The sequence below is a fragment of the Oncorhynchus gorbuscha genome, linkage group LG09 (genome assembly GCF_021184085.1).
Source record: "Oncorhynchus gorbuscha isolate QuinsamMale2020 ecotype Even-year linkage group LG09, OgorEven_v1.0, whole genome shotgun sequence".
In the NCBI taxonomy this organism is placed as follows: domain Eukaryota; kingdom Metazoa; phylum Chordata; class Actinopteri; order Salmoniformes; family Salmonidae; genus Oncorhynchus; species Oncorhynchus gorbuscha.
Genome location: NC_060181.1, coordinates 88,967,765 through 88,988,789, shown reverse-complemented (window position 1 = coordinate 88,988,789; position 21,025 = coordinate 88,967,765). Strand labels below are relative to the sequence as shown.

At 43.1% G+C, this 21,025-nt stretch overlaps 1 protein-coding gene across 1 annotated transcript; it reads left to right on the top strand.

The window, feature by feature from the left end:
- The first annotated feature begins 2,483 nt into the window (after positions 1-2,483).
- Positions 2,484-20,146, top strand: LOC124044243 (insulin-like growth factor-binding protein 5). Its single transcript, XM_046363850.1, has 4 exons — positions 2,484-3,164; positions 13,960-14,183; positions 14,366-14,485; positions 14,654-20,146. Exons 1-4 carry the CDS (start codon positions 2,831-2,833, stop codon positions 14,786-14,788), a joined length of 813 nt encoding a protein of 270 aa, XP_046219806.1. The 5' UTR covers positions 2,484-2,830; the 3' UTR covers positions 14,789-20,146.
- Positions 20,147-21,025: the final 879 nt, after the last annotated feature.

Below are 21,025 nucleotides of genomic sequence, written 5' to 3'. Positions count from 1 at the left end.
ACCATAGTGAGCTCTGGTTATTGGAACCATGGTGAGCTCTGGTTATTGGAACCATGGTGAGCTCTGGTTATTGGTCCAATAGTGAGCTCTGGATATTGGTCCAATAGACAGCTCTGGATTTTGGTCCCATAGTGAGCTCTGGATATTGGTCCAATAGAGAGGTCTGGATATTGGTCCAATAGTGAGCTCTGGATATTGGTCCAATAGGAAGCTCTGGATATTGGTCCAAAAGAGAGGTCTGGATATTGGTCCAATAGTGAGCTCTGGATATTGGTCCAATAGGGAGCTCTGTATATTGGTCCAATAGGGAGCTCTGGATATTGGTCCAATAGAGAGGTCTGGATATTGGTCCAATAGACAGCCCTGGATATTGGTCCAATAGTGACAAAAATCACTACAAAAATCTCTGAAACTGGAAACACTTATCTCCCTCACCAGCTTTAAGCCCCAACTGTCAGAGCAGCTCACAGATTACTGCACCTGTACATATCCCACCTATAATTTAGCCCAAACAACTACCTCTTTCCCAACTGTATTTAATTAATTTATTTATTTTGCTACTTTGCACCCCATTATTTTTATTTCTACTTTGCACATTCTTCCATTGCAAAACTACCATTCCAGTGTTTTACTTGCTATATTGTATTTACTGGCCTTCTTTGCCTTTACCTCCCTTCTCACCTCATTTGCTCACATCGTATATAGACTTGTTTATACTGTATTATTGACTGTATGTTTGTTTTACTCCATGTGTAACTCTGTGTCGTTGTATCTCTCGAACTGCTTTGCTTTATCTTGGCCAGGTCGCAATTGTAAATGAGAACTTGTTCTCAACTTGCCTACCTGGTTAAATAAAGGTGAAATAAAATAAAAAATAAATAAAGTGAGCTCTGGATATTGGTCCAATAGGGAGCTCTGGATATTGGTCCTATAGTGAGCTCTGGATATTGGTTCAATAGAGAGGTCTGGATATTGGTCCTATAGTGAGCTCTGGATATTGGTCCAATAGAGAGCTCTTTACATTGGTAACAGCTCCTCCTAGTGGTTGACTGTCAAACTGACTCAGCAAGAATCTCCTAATAAGTGATGAACAAGTGAGTGATATAGAATGTTTCAAATTCAGAAAAAAACAAGACAGCAGCCTTCACTTAGCCAGTTTTTGTGTGAGGGGGGGGCAGTCTATACCTAGGTCAAAGGTTACTGTAACTGCAGAGTGTTTTTTTGCTGAAAGCTACTAGGATGGAAACACCACAGTGACTGATGTAGATTAGAATGATATATGTTGAGGAACACATGCTTAAGTGATCCTAGAAGGCTCTTGTGTATTCAATTATTGTCTCATTTTGAATTGGAGTTGTCAGACCAATAAGCATTTGCATAAAAGGGTCTGAGTCACTCTCCCACCTCTCCCACCTCCCTCTGAAAGTAACAGGCACATGTATGTGCCACACACCCGCCCACGCATGTATGTATGCACACACACGTATTTAACACAGTCAGTTGGCACATACACGTATTTAATACAGGCTTTGGCTACCTTTGTATCAGAAGTGGTGTCCAATGGAGAGGACAGGTGTAGGTTTTAGAGTGAAATAGACATCCACAACCAGCGTTATTTCAATACAAAACAGAGATCTTAGCATGGAAGGCAAGAGCAAAAGTCTTCTGGCATTGCCTGATGGTTACTGTACATTCGTGAAGGCCTAAGTACAAACATAGTTTAAACAACGACATTCATATTAACACATTTTTACAGCCTGTTTGGGAAATTAAATGTTAATAGATCATTCATACTGCATGACCCCACCACTGGTCCTCATAACACGTTTGATAGTGTGTAAGATAATGCTTTCAGTAGCCTATCCAGCCAATACAATGCTTGTATTGTCATTATAGGATAAGCCTATTCACATTATTCGTTTATGCAGAATGTAGTGACATTGATGGCTGTGCCAGCTATTGGTTCTCACCCCGACATTGTAGCCAAAGTACTGTAGTTGATAGAAGCAGCCGAGTGCTCTATTCTCTCCATGTAGATTCATTCTAGCAAGACCTTCATTCTGGCTCAAACTTTATTAATGTCTAAGAAAACAGTTTTGCGCTTCGCATGTGTAGGATTAGGTCAATCGATGTGCACCGCTTCATCTGTGAGACGAGGCGGAAAACATTAAGGGGTAGAAAGACTTGTTTGCTCGCCGAGCAGAAGCACGTATTCAGTACCCCTGGAATCTAATCATGCCTCCAGATTAAGTGTTTTTATTTAAATGTGTTGATTAAGGTTGCGTTGGTGTCTTCTGTGCGCCCTCGCAGTTGGCACCACTTCAGCCTTTAGCGTGAAAGACTGATCCTATTGCTGAAAAAAGATTGGCCACTTGCCAAGACATGGAACAAGTGCGCCTCCCTTCCCTAGTTAGGCGTATTCATAGTTAGGGGTTTGGCCGATTTTAAAAAGGCAAGCCTGGTCCGAAGTTGATCAGTCTGCTCAGAAAACTTATCCGGAGGGAAAGTATTAGAATCGGTTTCAAAGGAGGAAAAATCCAGGTTTTGTGCAAAGAATTGTAATGCAACCAGAGAGGACATAACTTCTGTCAATTAAGAGAAACAATATTGCACCCCGAAGTGTAGTCATTGGTGATATTTTTACTTGTTCTGTGAATACTTTGATTTGTAAATAATATATTTTTTCCGTTTATTTTGACTGAAGTGTGCTGAAAGCACTCTTGCATTTGGATGCGGACTGGTTTTTAGCTTTATAAATTGGATAATTTAACGCACGGGCATTGCCTGTAAATTGTATTCACATTTGGTGTTTATCAATTGCAAGACGAATATGTTTCTCAGTTTTTGCCTACTGCTGACATTTGTCTTGGGGCTGACCGGGTCCTTTGGCTCATATGTACCATGCGAGCCGTGCGACCAGAAGGCGCTCTCTATGTGCCCCCCGGTCCCCGTCGGTTGTCAACTCGTGAAGGAGCCTGGCTGTGGTTGTTGCCTAACCTGTGCCCTATCAGAAGGTCAGGCGTGCGGTGTTTACACCGGAACATGCACCCATGGCTTGCGCTGCTTGCCGCGGAATGGAGAGGAGAAGCCCCTTCACGCGCTCCTTCATGGCAGGGGGGTGTGCACGAACGAGAAAGGATACAAACCCCTCCATCCACCCATAGGTAAGGAGACGCAGTGCATAAATGCGATTAGAGGAGGAAGATGGGGCTGTGGAAAATACAACAGCATGATATTGTCGCAGGGTTGAAATTCTGTTTCAGCTATACTCTGCCCCGCTAAATGGAATTGTAAATGTGTTCGTTACATTTTAACAGAACGTTCCATGTGGTTCTTCCATGACTCCTCGCAAACGAACTTCTATGCTGTTTCGGGTTTTGTGAAGTCATAGTTTCACAGACAACTGTTGTGAGCATTTACATTAGCATACTGAAGTTTGGAATCCACGTTTGAAAAAGCTGCCCAGGTAACGTTACATGAGCTGCTCTATACACTGTCTGATTTCTCAGTCTTATTACGGCAAGCTTTATTGTGAATCTGGGCCTTTATTCAACCGCAAAAATGTATCCGAATCATCACAGTGCCACAATAACAGCACGTGCGCGGAATAAATCCGTTATTGCGTAGCCTTCCATAGCAATAGCAAGTGTGATATATATGCAAATAGGCCTACTGGTGAGTGTTGTTAGTGTTGATCTTATCCGTGTGGGTATGTGCTTAAAATCAACATGCACAATAAGTTGCTGCTGGCGGACTTGTCAGTTTAGTTTTGAGTGAGTTTGTGTGCGCAGCAGTGGGCTGTGCTGCGCTCTAACTTGCAGTCGCTGTATAGTGTTCGTTATGGATACCGTATTGTAGACTGAAAGCGTTCTGCTGAATGCTTTTCGACAGGGCTGTCCCCCCACAGACACGTGCCTGTCTGGACGTACATTAATGTATGAGAACACATTGTAGGCTATGTGGAAATACGTAATTGCTGCTATTCTAATTAGTTAACACATCTCACTTTGTTGGACACCTGCATTTCTTGCAAACATATTTGCGGCCTTCAAAGAAGATCAATATTTTCAATATAAGATCAATATAATATCAATAGCCCATCCTATTATATTCTGGGATACACCAGGAGGTGCGGTTTCTGCAGGTACCAGATTATATTTAAAACACAGTCTCCGGCTCCAAGGGCTGTGTTCCATCTCAGTGCTATGCACTCGTGTTTTGTTGACCTTTAACTCTTTACGTAACCACCCCCGAATAAATGATTCAAGGTCAATTGATCGCTAACCTTAACCATTCTGAATGCATGCCTACATTTAAATGTTAGTTTCACTTTTGCCGAGTTTGACTGACAGATAATATGACACCACATGGTGTAATTAAAACCTCAAACCATGGTTTAATTATGTTGCTGCAGTTCCACCAAGGGTTTGCGTTGCATTGGGAGATTGGGTTGGGTCCTTCTTATAGTAATTGACTGAAGAGGCCTCTGATCCTGGAGCTACAGACCTTTTCAAAACTGATTTGAGGTTTAGTCCCTGTGGGTGGTGTTGAGAGTCGGATTATCACTCAAATATTACATTTGATGGTGTGTGTGCATGAGTCTGTGCACACTTGTACATCTTGGATGTGATCTTGGACGGGATCTTGGATGTGTGTGCACAGTGGGGAAATAGGAGTTAGGTTTGAATTAACCAAACGTCAACATTTAGAGGTCATAGATGGTATTATATTATTCATGATTTAGATTGTCACTTATTACCAGATCATATTAGGCTAAATACGTTTTTTTGGTGACAAACCAAATGTGATTAATGCCAGTGGTTTAGGCCTATTCTTTGTTTGGCCAGGTTGAAAGACTCAGGCTATGCTTTGGATACACCCTACATGTACTGTACCTCCCTTGGGGGACAATGCATGACATCACAACAATGGATTTCAGCCCCTTCAAGAGGTCACCATTGTCTGTAGTACTGGCAGCAAAGCTATACATCCCACAAATACTTGCAGCAATAACTGAAATAAACCCAGTACATGTGTGAAGCATTAAGTATCACTCTGATCCAGGACATTGAATTCCAACACGCACTCTATCTGAAGCCTGTGCATGTGTGCAAATGCAAACTTTTGTCACTGAGTGGTAACAGGAGCTCGTTCGTCTTTCTGCCCCTGGCCAGACAGTGTGACCGCTCAGGCACAGTGCAGTGATTCAGCAGAATGACTCCGGTTGCTCTTCTCTGAAGGGCCGTCCATCAAGGGCTCCTCTGATTGGAGTTAGACATGAGTCTTTAGTTTCCTGCCTGTGTAGGGTTTCAACCTGCTCTGATCAGCTGGCAAACACAGAGAGGACAGGCCAAGTGTCCAAAGACGGATCCTTAGGGGACCCAATAGTTTCCATCTCTGGGCTGTATTCATGCAATTCTACCACGTCCTTGCAGAAAAAAAAGCCACTTTGGACCCAGTTGAACCCATCTACATATTATAAAGACTTAATGCATTTAAAAGGGGACTGCCACTTTAAATACCAGTTCTGCATATGTTTCTTGAACGAGATGGAATTACATTGAATTATCTCTGTATTTCTTTCTCACAAATGTATTGGCATGACATAGTTATAACATTGTAATGCAATGTTGTCAAACTACACACTACCCTGTTGTCTCTCTCTCATGTCTACAGAAGTCTGGTGTCACCCAGCATCTTTTGTTGACTGTGTTGCAAGGAAATTATGCTTAGCTCGGATGGCTGGGCATAGGAGTTGGTTTGTGTTGCCGGCCACTCAGTTCACTGTGTTAGCCCAGAAGAATAAGAACCTGGAACGCATGCCAACAGATATGATTTCATGCCAACAGATGACTCTATGCAAACATATATGACTACATGCCAACATATATGACTCCATGCCAACAGATATGACTACATGCTAACATATATGACTCCATGCTAACATATATGACTACATGCTAACATATATGACTGTGCCAATAGATATGAGTCTATGCCAATAGATATGAGTCTATGCCAACAGATAGGAGTCTATGCCAATAGATATGAGTCTATGCCAACAGATAGGAGTCTATGCCAATAGATATGAGTCTATGCCAACAGATATGACTCCATGGCAACAGATATGAGTCTATGCCAATAGATATGAGTCTATGCCAACAGATATGACTCCATGGCAACAGATATGAGTCTATGCCAACAGATATGACTCCATGGCAACAGATATGAGTCTATGCCAATAGATATGTCTATGCCAATAGATATGAGTCTATGCCAACAGATATGACTCCATGGCAACAGATATGAGTCTATGCCAACAGATATGAGTCCATGGCAACAGATATGAGTCTATGCCAATAGATATGAGTCTATGCCAACAGATATGAGTCTATGCCAACAGATATGAGTCTATGCTAACAGATATGAGTCTATGCCAACAGATATGACTCTATGCCAATAGATATGAGTCTATGCCAATAGATATGAGTCTATGCTAACAGATATGAGTCTATGCCAATAGATATGAGTCTATGCTAACAGATATGAGTCTATGCCAACAGATATGACTCTATGCCAATAGATATGAATCTATGCCAACAGATATGAGTCTATGCTAACAGATATGAGTCTATGCCAATAGATATGAGTCTATGCCAACAGATATGACTCCATGTCAACAGATATTACAACATGGCATAAGGCCTCTTGCTCTCTGAGCTTGTGAAATATCCTTATGTTTGAACAGGTTTCCCTTTGCCAAGAAACAAGAAGATGATTAAAGAGAGTGTATGAATCTAGAAAGCTTGACTTGCACATCAACATGCACGCAGTACTCTATAAACATAGCATCAGCCAAAGCCCAAAGGAACAGAACAATTTTGAGTTCAGGGTTTATTTTTGTGCCCCAAGATACTTTTTTTATGCCTATTTGGTGGTGCATTTACAAGTTTTAGTGCAATCACAAGCCAATGCAATGAAGCCCGTTTGTCACCTGTCTTTGTAACCACAATTTACAATGGCTATGGGACAGAATAAACACTGGCACCCCAAATGTGGTGTTAACTCGACAACTTAATGCATGCACCAAGTGATTTGTGGCTCTGTACTCTTCTTGAAAGGCCATAACTAGGGGGATGAGCAAGTATTATTTTAAAGATACAGCACCAGCCATCTTAGGAAAACATTTTACAGTAGCAGGATCAACTTCAAGTATTTATTTTTTTCTGTGTTCTTGTCATAACCATCCTCCCTCATACAGCTCCTGGATGCTCCACACCAATTGTCCTCGTGTGAATTGAACAGACAGACCAGAATGGGTTGGTTTTGGTTAGGGTTACACATTGCTACTGCATGCGTTATATTCCCAAATACATCAGACAATCTCTCTTAACAAAGAGGCCAGTGACAATACACATTGGTGTGAGTCAGCTTGGTTGGCCTATCTACTATAGATGGCATACTACTGTACAGTAGACTATTAGTCCTGCTCCAGTTCAACCAGAGATGGCCCCAGCTGTTTGATGGTTTAAAGGCTAGGTCATAAGGAGAAGAACATTGCTGAGGGTGATTTTGCAACTCACTCAACCTGATCCCTCTCCTCACAGAAGTGGATGTTGTTGTTGAATGCTAAATATAACCAACCTCAGATTCACATGAGAGAGTGTATCATGTACTCTGGTGTTCTAGAATGCTGTGCCATTTGACACATATGTGTTAATCACCCCAGGTGGTGAGGGTAGGCAACAACATCTCCTCCCCGCTGATCCTCAACACGGGGGCCCCACAAGGGTGCGTTCTGAGCCCTCTCCTGTACTCCCTGTTCACCCACGACTGCGTGGCCACGCACGCCTCCAACTCAATCATCAAGTTTGCGGACGACACAACAGTGGTAGGCTTGATTACCAACAACGACGAGACGGCCTACAGGGAGGAGGTGAGGGCCCTCGGAGTGTGGTGTCAGGAAAATAACCTCACACTCAACGTCAACAAAACTAAGGAGATGATTGTGGACTTCAGGAAACAGCAGAGGGAACACCCCCCTATCCACATCGATGGGACAGTAGTGGAGAGGGTAGCTAGTTTTAAGTTCCTCGGCATACACATCACAGACAAACTGAATTGGTCCACTCACACTGACAGCGTCGTGAAGAAGGCGCAGCAGCGCCTATTCAACCTCAGGAGGCTGAAGAAATTTGGCTTGTCACCAAAAGCACTCACAAACTTCTACAGATGCACAATCGAGAGCATCCTGGCGGGCTGTATCACCGCCTGGTACGGCAACTGCTCCGCCCTCAACCGTAAGGCTCTCCAGAGGGTAGTGAGGACTGCACAACGCATCACCGGGGGCAAACTACCTGCCCTCCAGGACACCTACACCACCCGTTGTTACAGGAAGGCCATAAAGATCATCAAGGACATCAACCACCCGAACCACTGCCTGTTCACCCCGCTATCATCCAGAAGGCGAGGTCAGTACAGGTGCATCAAAGCTGGGACCGAGAGACTGAAAAACAGCTTCTATCTCAAGGCCATCAGACTGTTAAACAGCCACCACTAACACTGAGTGGCTGCTGCCAACACACTGTCATTGACACTGACCCAACTCCAGCCATTTTAATAATGGGAATTGATGGGAAATGATGTAAATATATCACTAGCCACTTTAAACAATGCTACCTTATATAATGTTACTTACCCTACATTATTCATCTCATATGCATATGTATATACTGTACTCTACATCATCGACTGCATCCTTATGTAACACATGTATCACTAGCCACTTTAACTATGCCACTTTGTTTACTTTGTCTACACACTCATCTCATATGTATATACTGTACTCGATACCATCTACTGTATGCTGCTCTGTACCATCACTCATTCATATATCCTTATGTACATGTTCCTTATCCCCTTACACTGTGTATAAGACAGTAGTTTTGGAATTGTTAGTTAGATTACTTGTTGGTTATCACTGCATTGTCGGAACTAGAAGCACAAGCATTTCGCTACACTCGCATTAACATCTGCTAACCATGTGTATGTGACAAATAAAATTTGATTTGATTTGATTTGAAACCAATTGCCAGTGTAAGGTCTACTAACATGCTCTAGCACCAAGCTATGCCACTGTTCCCATGCACAGTATTCAAGCTAGAGAACTTATGTGGCAGTTTGCACGCTTGAATGAGTTGGTGAAGTATTACAGCAATCAGTCTAACACCATTGGATGCTGGTGTTAGGAGCTATTGGAGGATGGGCTCATTGCGATGGCTGGAATGGAATCAATGGAACACAGTCAAACATGTTGTTTCCATATGTTTGATGTGTTAGATACCGTTCCATTCATTCCATTCTAGAATTTGCAATGAGCCCGTCTTCCTATAGCTCCTCCCAACAGCCTCCACTAGCTGACACTTACATCAGGGTCATGCCCAGTAGAGAACGCTTTGCAAAGGACAGCAAAAAGTATTGTGTCGATAAAGTATTACCTTTCTGTTTCACTCCATTTCAATACATTTCTTCCCTACTGGACATGACCCAGGACAGCACAACAATAGTATCACTTACCACAGAAGAACCTAACTCATTGAAAGTCACTGTCAGGAGCTCAATAAAAAAATCCTGTCTCAAGTTTCTATTCTGAATGAGAACAACAGATGTCCTAATCTCTATTCTGCAGCTTTGGTGCCTGTTTCAGATCCAAAATGTGGATTTTGTCATTTTCACCCTAATGTCTCTGGCCTGAGTGTATGGAGAAGAGCTTTGGACGGTGGATGAGGAGGTTTCGTGTAAGCCAAAATAGCATCCTCTTCCACCAGGGAGTCTGAATCTCTTCACACCCCGGCAATTGTGTTGTGTTGACGGTGACCCAGAAAGGCAGCGTCCGAGTGGCTTGTAAAAAAATAAAAATACAAATGATGTGGAATGAGATCGCAGACCCTAATTAGGCTTGCATAAGAGAGCAGTGGCATGTAGCATCACGGGGGGTTCTTTCAACTGCTGTCGTACATTTATTTGACATCAACAGAGACATGTTTTCGGTACAGAAGTTGCAAGAGGGTCATTGAGGTGCCCTATTTGGAAGGGAATCCCATCACCACGGAACAGGTGTTGCTTGAATTTTTAATCCCTCAATTGTTCCTGCTGCTATTTTTAACTCTGAATCAAAAAGCAGGAAACGTTTTGACTGTACATATTTGTTGTTCATAGTACCTAGGGAAAAGTTGCTGATTAAGTTAGAATTCAGTTTCAGGAGAGACTCCCATGGTACGGACCATTTATATCGATGTGGCTGTAGTGGAGCGGGTCGAAAGTTACGAGTTCCTTGGTGTCCACACCACCAACAAACTATCATGGTCCAAACAATCCAAGAAAGTTGTGAAGAGGGCACGACAACACCTCTTCCCCCTCAGGAGACCGAAAAGATTTGGCCTGGGTCCCCAGATCCTCAAAAATGTATACAGCTGCACCATCAAGAGCATCGAGACCGATTGCATCACCGCCTGGTATGGCAACTGCTTGGTATCCGAGCATATTTCGCTACAGAGGATAGTGTGTACGGCCCAGTACATCACCAGGGCCATGCTTCCTGCCATTCAGAACCTATATACTAGGCAAGTCATAGACTGTTCTCTCTGCTACCGCACGGCAAGCGGTACCGAAGCGCCAAGTCAAGGTCCAAAAGGCTCCTTGTCAGATTCAAATCAGGTAGTAACCATCTAAAACGAGCGGCAGGGTAACCTAGTGGTTAGAGTGTTGGACTAGTAACCGCAAGGTTGCAAGTTCAAACCCTTGAGCTGACAAGGTACAAATCTGTCGTTCTGCCCCTGAACAGGCAGTTAACCCGCTGTTCCTAGGCCGTCATTGAAAATAAGAATTTGTTCTTAACTGACTTGCCTGGTTAAATACAGGTAAAATAAAATAAAAAATAAAAAAAGTGTCAATAAAGTGAATTGAAATGAAGTTAAACATGGCTATGATTTGACTATCCACCAGCACTTACATTGGAACTATCTCAGCATCTTTTTGAGTTGATGTCACAGGACTAATGTTCTTCTAAATTTGTCCACCTGCTTCCCATCCGAAACAGTTCGGGACAGTCCGTGCATATATTATGATGACGTGTTTGTTTGTTTTGGTCTACAGCAAGAGTTATTTCAGCTGTTCGTGCACACCCCGACATTGTTTTTAGGCAAGCTTAAGTTGGTAGCTGAAGTCTACACCCCTTCGTCCGTGATTGGTCAACAGTAGGGATTCTTCAAAGAAGTTGTCATTCAAAAAGAAACGACTCATTTTCATGCTCATTTTTTCACTTGAGAAATACTGCAACAAACATTTTAGTTAGATGTAAAATTACGAGACTAAGATCTCCTCAGCAGAAACGTCAACATTAATGACAGATATCGTGACTTATCTTAGATTAAGTCTGACTATTTTAAGGAAGTGAATACTGGCTACGGCGTCTCAATATGGACAAACAGTTCTATTGCCACTTTTTTCTTGTTTTTGAATCAAACTGAAGCATGCTTTACACTATATTGGGAAATGCAGTGGTTGAGTTGTGCCCCAACGAGTAAGCATTTTGCAAGGCCATTCAATGTGGAATTGTATGTGCTCCAATGGATTTATATTTTGTTTAGATCCCTACACAATGAATGCTGTTGGTCTGGATCACCTACCTCTAATTGAATGACTGAAGTGCAGTGTTTCATTCTGGTCCAAGGGCTTTCCATATCTCCTTCTCTGTGCTACAGTGGTAGGGGTATCAGGCCATGGATTCTGTCCAGAAGCCTTGAAATATTAAGCAGTGGAATAAGACTGGGGGAGTCATGGTTGGCCAGTGTTTTGGCTTAAAGATAATGACAGAGGACTTCCTGCTCCATTATCACTATCTCACCGCATACACCCCCCGTCCGCTGGATTAACAGCACCTCTACTCAAGACCTAGGATCTTGCAAAGGTGTAATTTCAGAGGGTGTTCTGTGCTATCAACATTGATTAGGATTCACTCAGTGGTGTAAGGTGTGTGAGCCAATGAGAATTTAAGCATCTCATTGTTGTGGCGCATTTTCTGCCCAAAGTTGTATGACTGTGAATTCATAACGACCTGTTAGAGAGAAAAACAACTGAAAGAATAGTGGCTTGTCTTTCATGCTTAGGCTTCCTGGCTGCAAGAAACTTGGGATATTCGTGAAGCATAATTACCCTGCACACGTGTTCATTTTTAAACAGAGGCATATCAGTTGCACATTGTTTGCCTGTCCCATTCCTCTTGTCTTAATGAAAACTTTAGCGCAAGCAGTGGGAGAGATACCAATACCTCTTCAGCCGGTGCTGAGTGGAGGTGGCTGCACATGACTGTGCTGTCTTGGCTGGAGGCCAGCATCTTGGCAGTGTTTCAGTACTTAAACACAGGCCTGCTAAGCCTCTTTTACAAGCTGGGGACCATAAGCATGGAAAAACTTTTTTTTTTGAGAGAGAGAGTGATACCCCGTTGTCTTCAAACATACTGTCTCCATGTCTTTGAATTGCGGCACAGCTTGTGAATTGGAAGTGTAACAACATTGTATTTGATGTTCTAAAATAATGGCACATTTGGAAGATGCTCAAATGTCTTGAAATCAGTATCATAAGTGTCTCCCATGCTGCATTTAAAGTAGGCCTATGATGTAGTGTGTGTTTTATTTGTAAAGTGGAAGTGGGGGATACATTTTCATGTTTGTGGTTAGTCAATTCCCAGTAATACACCTCTCAGTGGTGACATGCCTGTCCTTTTTTCCAAGGTGACCATGTAAATCTAGTCCAGTGGTGCCTATACTTAAGTTAACATTGAAATGTGGTTTGTTTTAATAATTTTTAATCATGCCCTTCTTCAGCTATCTGTCAATGTCCCGTGTTTGTCTCTCCCCAACAATACTTGGCACATTCACTCAGCCCCAGAATTCCAACCACGCCCTTCCCCATGGCCACCGCTGCACCCACCCGTGGGTTTCCTCATTGGATAAATATAACCCCGTCGTCTACAGGCACTGCGGCCACTCGCCAGTTGGGGCCTGGCAAAATCCCATCATGGCCTTTGGGGCCTTGTGTGCTTACGATAGAGTAAGCACAAGCAGGAGAGGAGCGCTCATCTCTGTGGCCTCAGAGAACCTCAGGCAGGCTAGGGCTCTTGACTTATGGGGGCTGAGCCCTGAGGAGGGACCGGGGGAGAGGGGATAAGGGATCAGGAGCCCAAATCTCTAGCCTGGGGAGACCTCAATATGTACCTCTAGGACTGTAGGTACCACTGGGGGGTAGGATGGGGTAGGGGGAGAGCAGTGGCCTTTCTTCCTGGCTTCAGTTCTGTTCTTGATATGAAATGATACAGTACATTCAGACTAGGATGTGTCCACCTCTGCCGTAGGCTTCAGTTGCCATGGCTCCTCGGTTACCATGACATCAACGTCTCCAAGTATGATCTGTGAGAGATGTGAAGTCTTTGATTAGACCCAATTATTTTTGTCTTTGCATGGACTTGCCAGATACTATAAGTATGTATTACTAAAATAGCTTATGATCAACCTAATAAGCCACTGTGTCACACACAAAAAACTTCACATACCTCCTTAATATGATGTAGAAGAGACTGAGCTAAGATTTTGTATTGTTCAGTCAGCATTCAGACTTGTTTAACCAGACTTACTTTCTTTGCTTTGACCTTCATTAGTAGATGCTGGATTTGATGTTTTTGTATGGTGGGGGCTGGGATGAAGTAGTGGTAGAGGTAGTTAATCAGCTGTCGATCCTTGATCCTGCCTCCTCCTTTGTAAACAAATGGGAAAGCAACATTTGTTGGCCCAAACCCTGGGAAAAGCATCTGGTAGTCCATATTTTCGGTTGGGCAAGAATAACTTTTCGAACATTTTAGGTGGGGGTAATGTGACAAGTATGCTGTGTCTTTCCCTTGTGTAGATCATGAGTCTCTGGAACACGAGGACACCCTGACGACTGAGATCTCGGAGGACCAACTGCAGCCCGCCAAAGTGCCGCTCCTCCCCAAGCAGGATCTCATCAACAGTAAGAAGATCCAGGCAATGCGCAAGGACAAGGAGCGCAAGCGGGCACAGGCCAAACTGCGCTCCATTGGCCCCATGGACTACTCCCCACTACCCATTGACAAGCACGAGCCAGAGTTTGTAAGTACAAGAGTGGAGAGAAGGAAAGAGGGGAGCTAATGTTGAAGCTGTGCTGATGCTGATGTTGTTAGTGTGAAAACATATCCGATTCTGATCCTAGGAGAGCTGACTGAGTGCAGGATTTTGTTCCACCTATGGTGCTAGCACTGGGTGCTAATGTTAGTTGTGCCATTCCTCCACAGGGTCCTTGCAGGAGGAAGCTGGATGGGATCATCCAGGGAATGAAGGACACATCCCGTGTCATGGCCCTGTCCCTGTACCTTCCCAACTGTGACAGGAAGGGCTTCTTCAAACGCAAACAGGTGAGCCCTATGTCATCATCCTTATACATGGTTTAACACATAAGTTATACATATTAATAATATTTATGCTTACACTGTCTCTCTCTCTCTCTCTCTCTGTCTGTCTTCCTCTCTCTCTCTCTCTCTCTTTCTTTGCCACCTGTTGTTGCACATGGATTGTCTCCACAGTGCAAGCCCTCTCGTGGCAGGAAGCGAGGCATCTGCTGGTGTGTAGACAAGTACGGCTCGCAGGTTCCCGGCACAGACTACAGCGGGGGGGACATCCAGTGCAAGGACCTAGAGAGCAGCAGCATCAACGAGTGAATAGGCGGCTCCGCCCCCACCCCGATCACCTGACCCAGGGCCTCACCTCCTCCTTTCCCTCCCACCTGTCTGCTTCGCCCTCCAGTCACTTTTTGAGATTTTCAAGACGAAAAAAAACAAGACAACTAAACAAATCAAATGAATGAACGAAAGGACAGGCTTGAAAAAAGGACACCTGAAATCTTTTTTATTTTTTTGACCGTGCGCTCATCTCTTAAAAGACAGAACCCAGCAGGTTTTAAGCCCTTGTTTGACCCTCGGGCCCCTCCCCCACTAAGAGCTGGGCTCGGGCCCCTCCCCCACTAAGAGCTGGGCTCGGGCCCCTCCCCCACTAAGAGCTGGGCTTGGGCCCTTCCCCTACTAAGAGCTGGGCTCTGGCCCCTCCCCCGCTAAGAGGTGGGAGCCTCACTAACGATTCATGAAAATATATACTTGTATTGATATATTTTTATAGAAACACCAAACTTTGTATCATTTAAAGCTAACATAAAATGGATTAAAAAATGAATAGAAGTCACTTTGATTATAAACAGGACTGTTTTGATCTTTCACATCTATTGCTATTGAGGTGTCAGATGAGATAGCTGGACCTTCTATTGAGGTGTCAGATGAGATAGCTGGACCTTCTATTGAGGTGTCAGAGGAGATAGCTGGACCTTCTATTGAGGTGTCAGAGAGGATAGCTGGACCTTCTATTGCGGTGCCAGAGGAGATAGCTGGACCTTCTATTGAGATGTCAGAGGAGGAGGAGGTAGCTGGACCTTCTATTGAGGTGTCAGAGGAGATAGCTGGACCTTCTATTGAGGTGTCAGAGGAGATAGCTGGACCTTTTATTGAGGTGTCAGAGAAGATAGCTGGACCTTCTATTAAGGTGTCAGATGACATAGCTGGACCTGCTATTGAGGTAATAATGAGGTGTCAGAGAGGATACCTGGACCTTCTATTGAGGTACCAGAGGAGATAGCTGGACCTTCTATTGCGGTGCCAGAGGAGATCGCTGGACCTTCTATTGAGATGTCAGAGGAGGAGGAGGTAGCTGGACCTTCTATTGAGGTGTCAGAGGAGATAGCTGGGCCTTCTATTGAGGTGTCAGAGGAGATAGCTGGACCTTCTTTTGAGGTGTCAGAGGAGATAGCTGGACCTTCTATTGAGGTGTCAGAGGAGATAGCTGGACCTTCTATTGAGATGTCAGAGGAGATAGCTGTTCCTTCTATTAAGGTGTCAGAGAAGGTAGCTGGACCTTTTATTGAGGTGTCAGAGAGGATACCTGGACCTTCTATTGAGGTACCAGAGGAGATAGCTGGACCTTCTATTGGTGTCAGAGGAGATAGCTGGACCTTCTATTGAGGTGTCAGAGGACATAGCTGGACCTTCTATTGAGGTGTCAGAGACAATAGCTGAACCATCTATTGGCAGAAAAAAAACTTGAGAGGGTCTTTCTGATACAGTTGACTCTACCTGGTATTTGGTTCTGTCAGAGCACTTTTGAATAAGGGAACCTGCTTGGATATGTGTTACTTCACTAATTTTGTGTGAGCATGCATGTATGTGTGTGCGTGCGTGCGTGCGTGTGTGTGTGTGTGTGAAAGGGAAAGGGAGTGCGCTTAACACAAGAATGACCTTTTTTTCCTCTCGATCTCTCTTTTTTTTTTTTTACAACATTTATGGCTGGTGCTTGAAGTAGTCTTGAGGATGGCTTTCTTCCACTAGGATATGTAAAACTAGGTCTATGGGAGATGGAGAAAGTTCGACACAATAATCAGATCATTACAGACAAACCTATGTTAGTGGCTCATTGACTCTGCATCTAGCCTGACATGCCAACTGTGCCTATTGTTACCATACACTGCCATGCAGGGCAACACAGAACTTATCGGAGAACGCTGCCCCTACTGGTGAAGGGAAAACTGCCACAAAGTGCTCATACTGTCATCTGATGTGAGCTCTGCTTGGCCCAACAACCAGGACTTAAAGAATAGTGGAATGAACCTTACAGTCCCGCAATAACTGACAACAGTAATTCTTTGTTTTGCTAAAGCATGGGCAAAAATTGTAAGTACAAGGATTAAGCATGTTGCGGACTTGCATTCACCAGTGAGGTTAGCTGTTTTTTTTTGTCTCAGTTGCTCGAGGGTGTTAGTCTTGTGTGGTTTTGTTTGTACTGTTGTGGAGTAGTAACCGCCCACTTTTGAGCCGTGTTCCTTAACCAACGGGCCTGCTACCATGGTCACCACGGCTACAGTGGAACCTTGGTGTATTACTTTCGACTATAAATTAACTCATGTTTTCTTTTTTTAACTAAAGAAATACAATGTACTGTTGCTTGGGGAAAAGACATGTGTATTTTAGCCTGTGAACAATTTGAATGGTTCCATGATGCCTGGCCATCCTTATTTGAATATGAGACAGTCAAAAAAATCTCTATCCCACCTATTTTCTTCCCCCTCGGCTTGCATGCCGCCCCCCCCCGACAACTTGTTTTCTATACAACACAACATTACTTGCATTCAAAATGGTGAGCAGTTTTCCTTTTATTTTTATTATTATCATTATTATTATACCGTTATTTCAACAAGGAACACAGACTGAGACCAAGGACTCTGTTACAGCTGGGCCCTGCGTATACATGTTTACACATACAGTTTAAGTACAATGATTAAGAATCTACACAAGACAAACTAAACGATCACAGATAACACAAAATACAGCAGCAGATTGTTACATTTAACAGGTTATTCCCCTAACAGCACAAGAACTTGCATTACCCAAAACAGTTACAAGCAACACAAAAGGGAATAACTCTTCTGCTCAAGTGGGCTTCTTTGACCACTACCTGCAGGGTCAGTTGAAATTGTACTTTTATGACGTCTGTGTGCAAGTCGCAGTGCCTTCTTACATGCATATCCATATTTAAATAGTGACGCGTGACGTGGTAGCTATCTAAGGGACGGAAACCCTGCTGAGGCTGAGAGGCCCTCAGGGTAGTAGTTCTCTAGCTGACATGACGAGAGGTCTAGGTAAAGTACAAAGAAGGTGCGATGTGGTATAGCTCTAGTCATGTGGTATAGCTCTAGTCATGTGGTTTAGCTCTAGTCATGTGGTATAGCTCTAGTCATGTGGTATAGCTCTAGTCATGTGGTATAGCTCTAGTCATGTGATATAGCTCTAGTCATGTGGTATAGCTCTAGTCATGTGGTATAGCTCTAGTCATGTGGTATAGCTCTAGTCATGTGATATAGCTCTAGTCATGTGGTATAGCTCTAGTCATGTGGTATAGCTCTAGTCATGTGGTATAGCTCTAGTCATGTGGTATAGCTCTAGTCATGTGATATAGCTCTAGTCATGTGGTATAGCTCTAGTCATGTGATATAGCTCTAGTCATGTGGTATAGCTCTAGTCATGTGATATAGCTCTAGTCATGTGATATAGCTCTAGTCATGTGATATAGCTCTAGTCATGTGGTATAGCTCTAGTCATGTGATATAGCTCTAGTCATGTGGTATAGCTCTTGCCACAAACACATTGTGAATCTGTTGCTAATCCCTCCCTGTGTTTGAGTGTGATGGCAAAGAAGACAAGAGCGCCCGTCTCTGTCTCTTATTTTCAAAAAGCACTAAAAACGCTAGAGTATTGCTTTCAAAGTTGACTGCTAATGTATTTGATTGCCAGAGAATAGGCAGGTGATGTTAGAATTTCGAGGCACATCATAGTTGATCACACAGACTAGAAAACTACTGCCTCTCTCAGTAGTCGGAGAAGAGATGGACGAGGCATTACTAGCCATCAGATCCTATTCCACAGCTTGTGTGGCTGGTCGTAATTACTCTAGCCAGGCCATCAACAGACAACAAGTTAGGGAGCTTGTACTCCAACCTCAATTAAGTCTGTAGTCCAATAATGATGTGAAATTATCAGTTTTTTTGTAATACAAATGTGTTGAATAGGATACTGTTGTTTTTAATGGCTCATAAATGAGATGCTGTAACATCAAAAATGGATTGGTCAAAATGTCAGGCCTATAGCTTTATAGCCTCAGTTAATTTGAGAGAGAATTTGTGGGAAAAATAAGTTACTATACCCTGCTACCCTTCACATCCAAAATGTCTTCTTAAATGGAAATGAACTCCTCCGCCTTTTGGTAAACCCCAGATAAACTAGCAGCGTAGTACCCTTCCCCACCTCCACCCAGTCCACATTGAAAGAAAGCAGCTTGCCACTTATTGATAACACAGATTACATACAGTAAAACTGCCACTTGGGTAGAAAAACAAAACAAGCTAATCATGTAGTGTGATACAGGTTAAGGGTGTCTGCAAGGTCTCCTGGGTCATGGTTGACGGGGGCTTATGTGGTCCATGCCTGGGAATTCTATCACCAACGTCCAATAAGAATGGAGGGATAGTAACACACCGTACAGTACATTAACAACCACACAACAGTCCCACTTTCATATGTCTGCTCTCACACACAGACAGAGACAGACTGAGAGAGAGAGAGAAAAAACCATGGACAGGGGCCGCATTTAGGGGCTAGCCACACCCTCATCACAGAGGGCTCACCAATCGCATGACAGTAGACACAGTTAGGAACAGACACAAGGAGACCAGGGAAATCTGAGGAATAGGAACACAGCAAGGAGTTTAGATGTTGACTCCTTCTCCAGCTTCCATTTGAGCACCAGACCATCAGAGGCCTATTGAAGCAGTTGGCCAGCCATATGGTGTAGTCTAACGGGGCGTTTTCTAAATCAAGATTTGTCTCTTGGGTCAAAGAAAATGTGGATAAGGGCATTGAATCCTTTGGCATCAAATTAACCAATTGACACTATTCAACCAAGCTATGAATTGTTGAAATTTTCTTTGTGGTATGGTGGTAGATTGAGGTGTTGGAGAGGTTGTATTGAAAGCTTATCCTCCTTTTAAAAGTGTAATTTACATCTGTTTCCAACTCGTAACACTGCCTTATTCAGATTCCTCGTCTCACACCTGGTTATGTACTCATACTCACAGTTCATGATACAATAGTAAGTAACTACAGCATTTATTTTTATGCATAATGTTTTTATTGATGAAATGAGACAAATTCAATCAGTTACCTTAATAACATGTGGTGTTAACTGGCTTGTGATTAAAATATCCATTGGTGCCAGAGGACAGTGACGTAAAATGGTCAGCATTTGCAACTCCTCGTGAAACAACAACAATAATAAGAAGAAAAGACAAAAAAATCTCAAACTATTAAAGTGAATATCACTGTGTAATATTTATTCAACTTGTAATTTATGTACTCTTTTAACCTTTGTCTTTTTTTGTTATGACAAAGCATTTTATTTAAATAAAGTGATGTAATTCATTTAAAGTCTTGGTAGTGATGTGTTTCTGTCATGTGCATTTTGACCTTAAAGTCTAAAAACGGTTTATCAAACTATCTTCCAGGTACCCCAAGGCACTAACATATTGTCACATACAAAAGATACTGTAGATGAATACATTGGGGTGTACAGATAAAGACTGGTGGAGGTCTGGAAACCCCGATCACAACAGCATCACTTCTCAGAGTAATCCTAGCTATACAAAACAACCCATGCAAATAGTTTCTTCTTTCTGATGTAAACTCAAATCTGGAAAAAAGAAACACAGGCACGTCTTGGTCGCTACACGACAGAAGAACAATGACAAGTAAAGCCCCATACGCAAAGCCCTCGACCAATGAATTGCAAACTTGTACCGACACGCCCCCTGATTAATATGGCTAGAACCAATGAAAATACTTCCTTGTTGTTGCCAGGAGCAGTGTGTATGGAGCCAAATGCTGTGGTAATCAGAGATGACATGATGAGGTCATATCTTCACACACTGGCCATGACATTAGTTGCAGGTTTTACATCTTACTGTTTGCATACTACATACATGGTTGCAAAAAAAGGTTCCAAAAGGGTTCTTTAGCAGTCCCTATAGAACAGTGTTTTCCCCCAGGTAAAATCATTTTCTTGGTTCCAGGTAGAACCATTTTTGATTCCATAAAGAACCCTCTGTGAAAACAGTTATACAGGGGAACCAAAAGCGTTCTACGTGGAACCAAAAGGGTTCTACCTGGAAACCAAAAGGGTTCTACATGGAAACCAAAGGGTTCTACCTGGAAACCAAAAGGGTTCTACAAGGGGAAAAAAGGGTTCTACCTGGAAACCAAAAGGGTTCTTTCTACTGGGAAACCAAAAGGGTTCTTTCTACTGGGAAA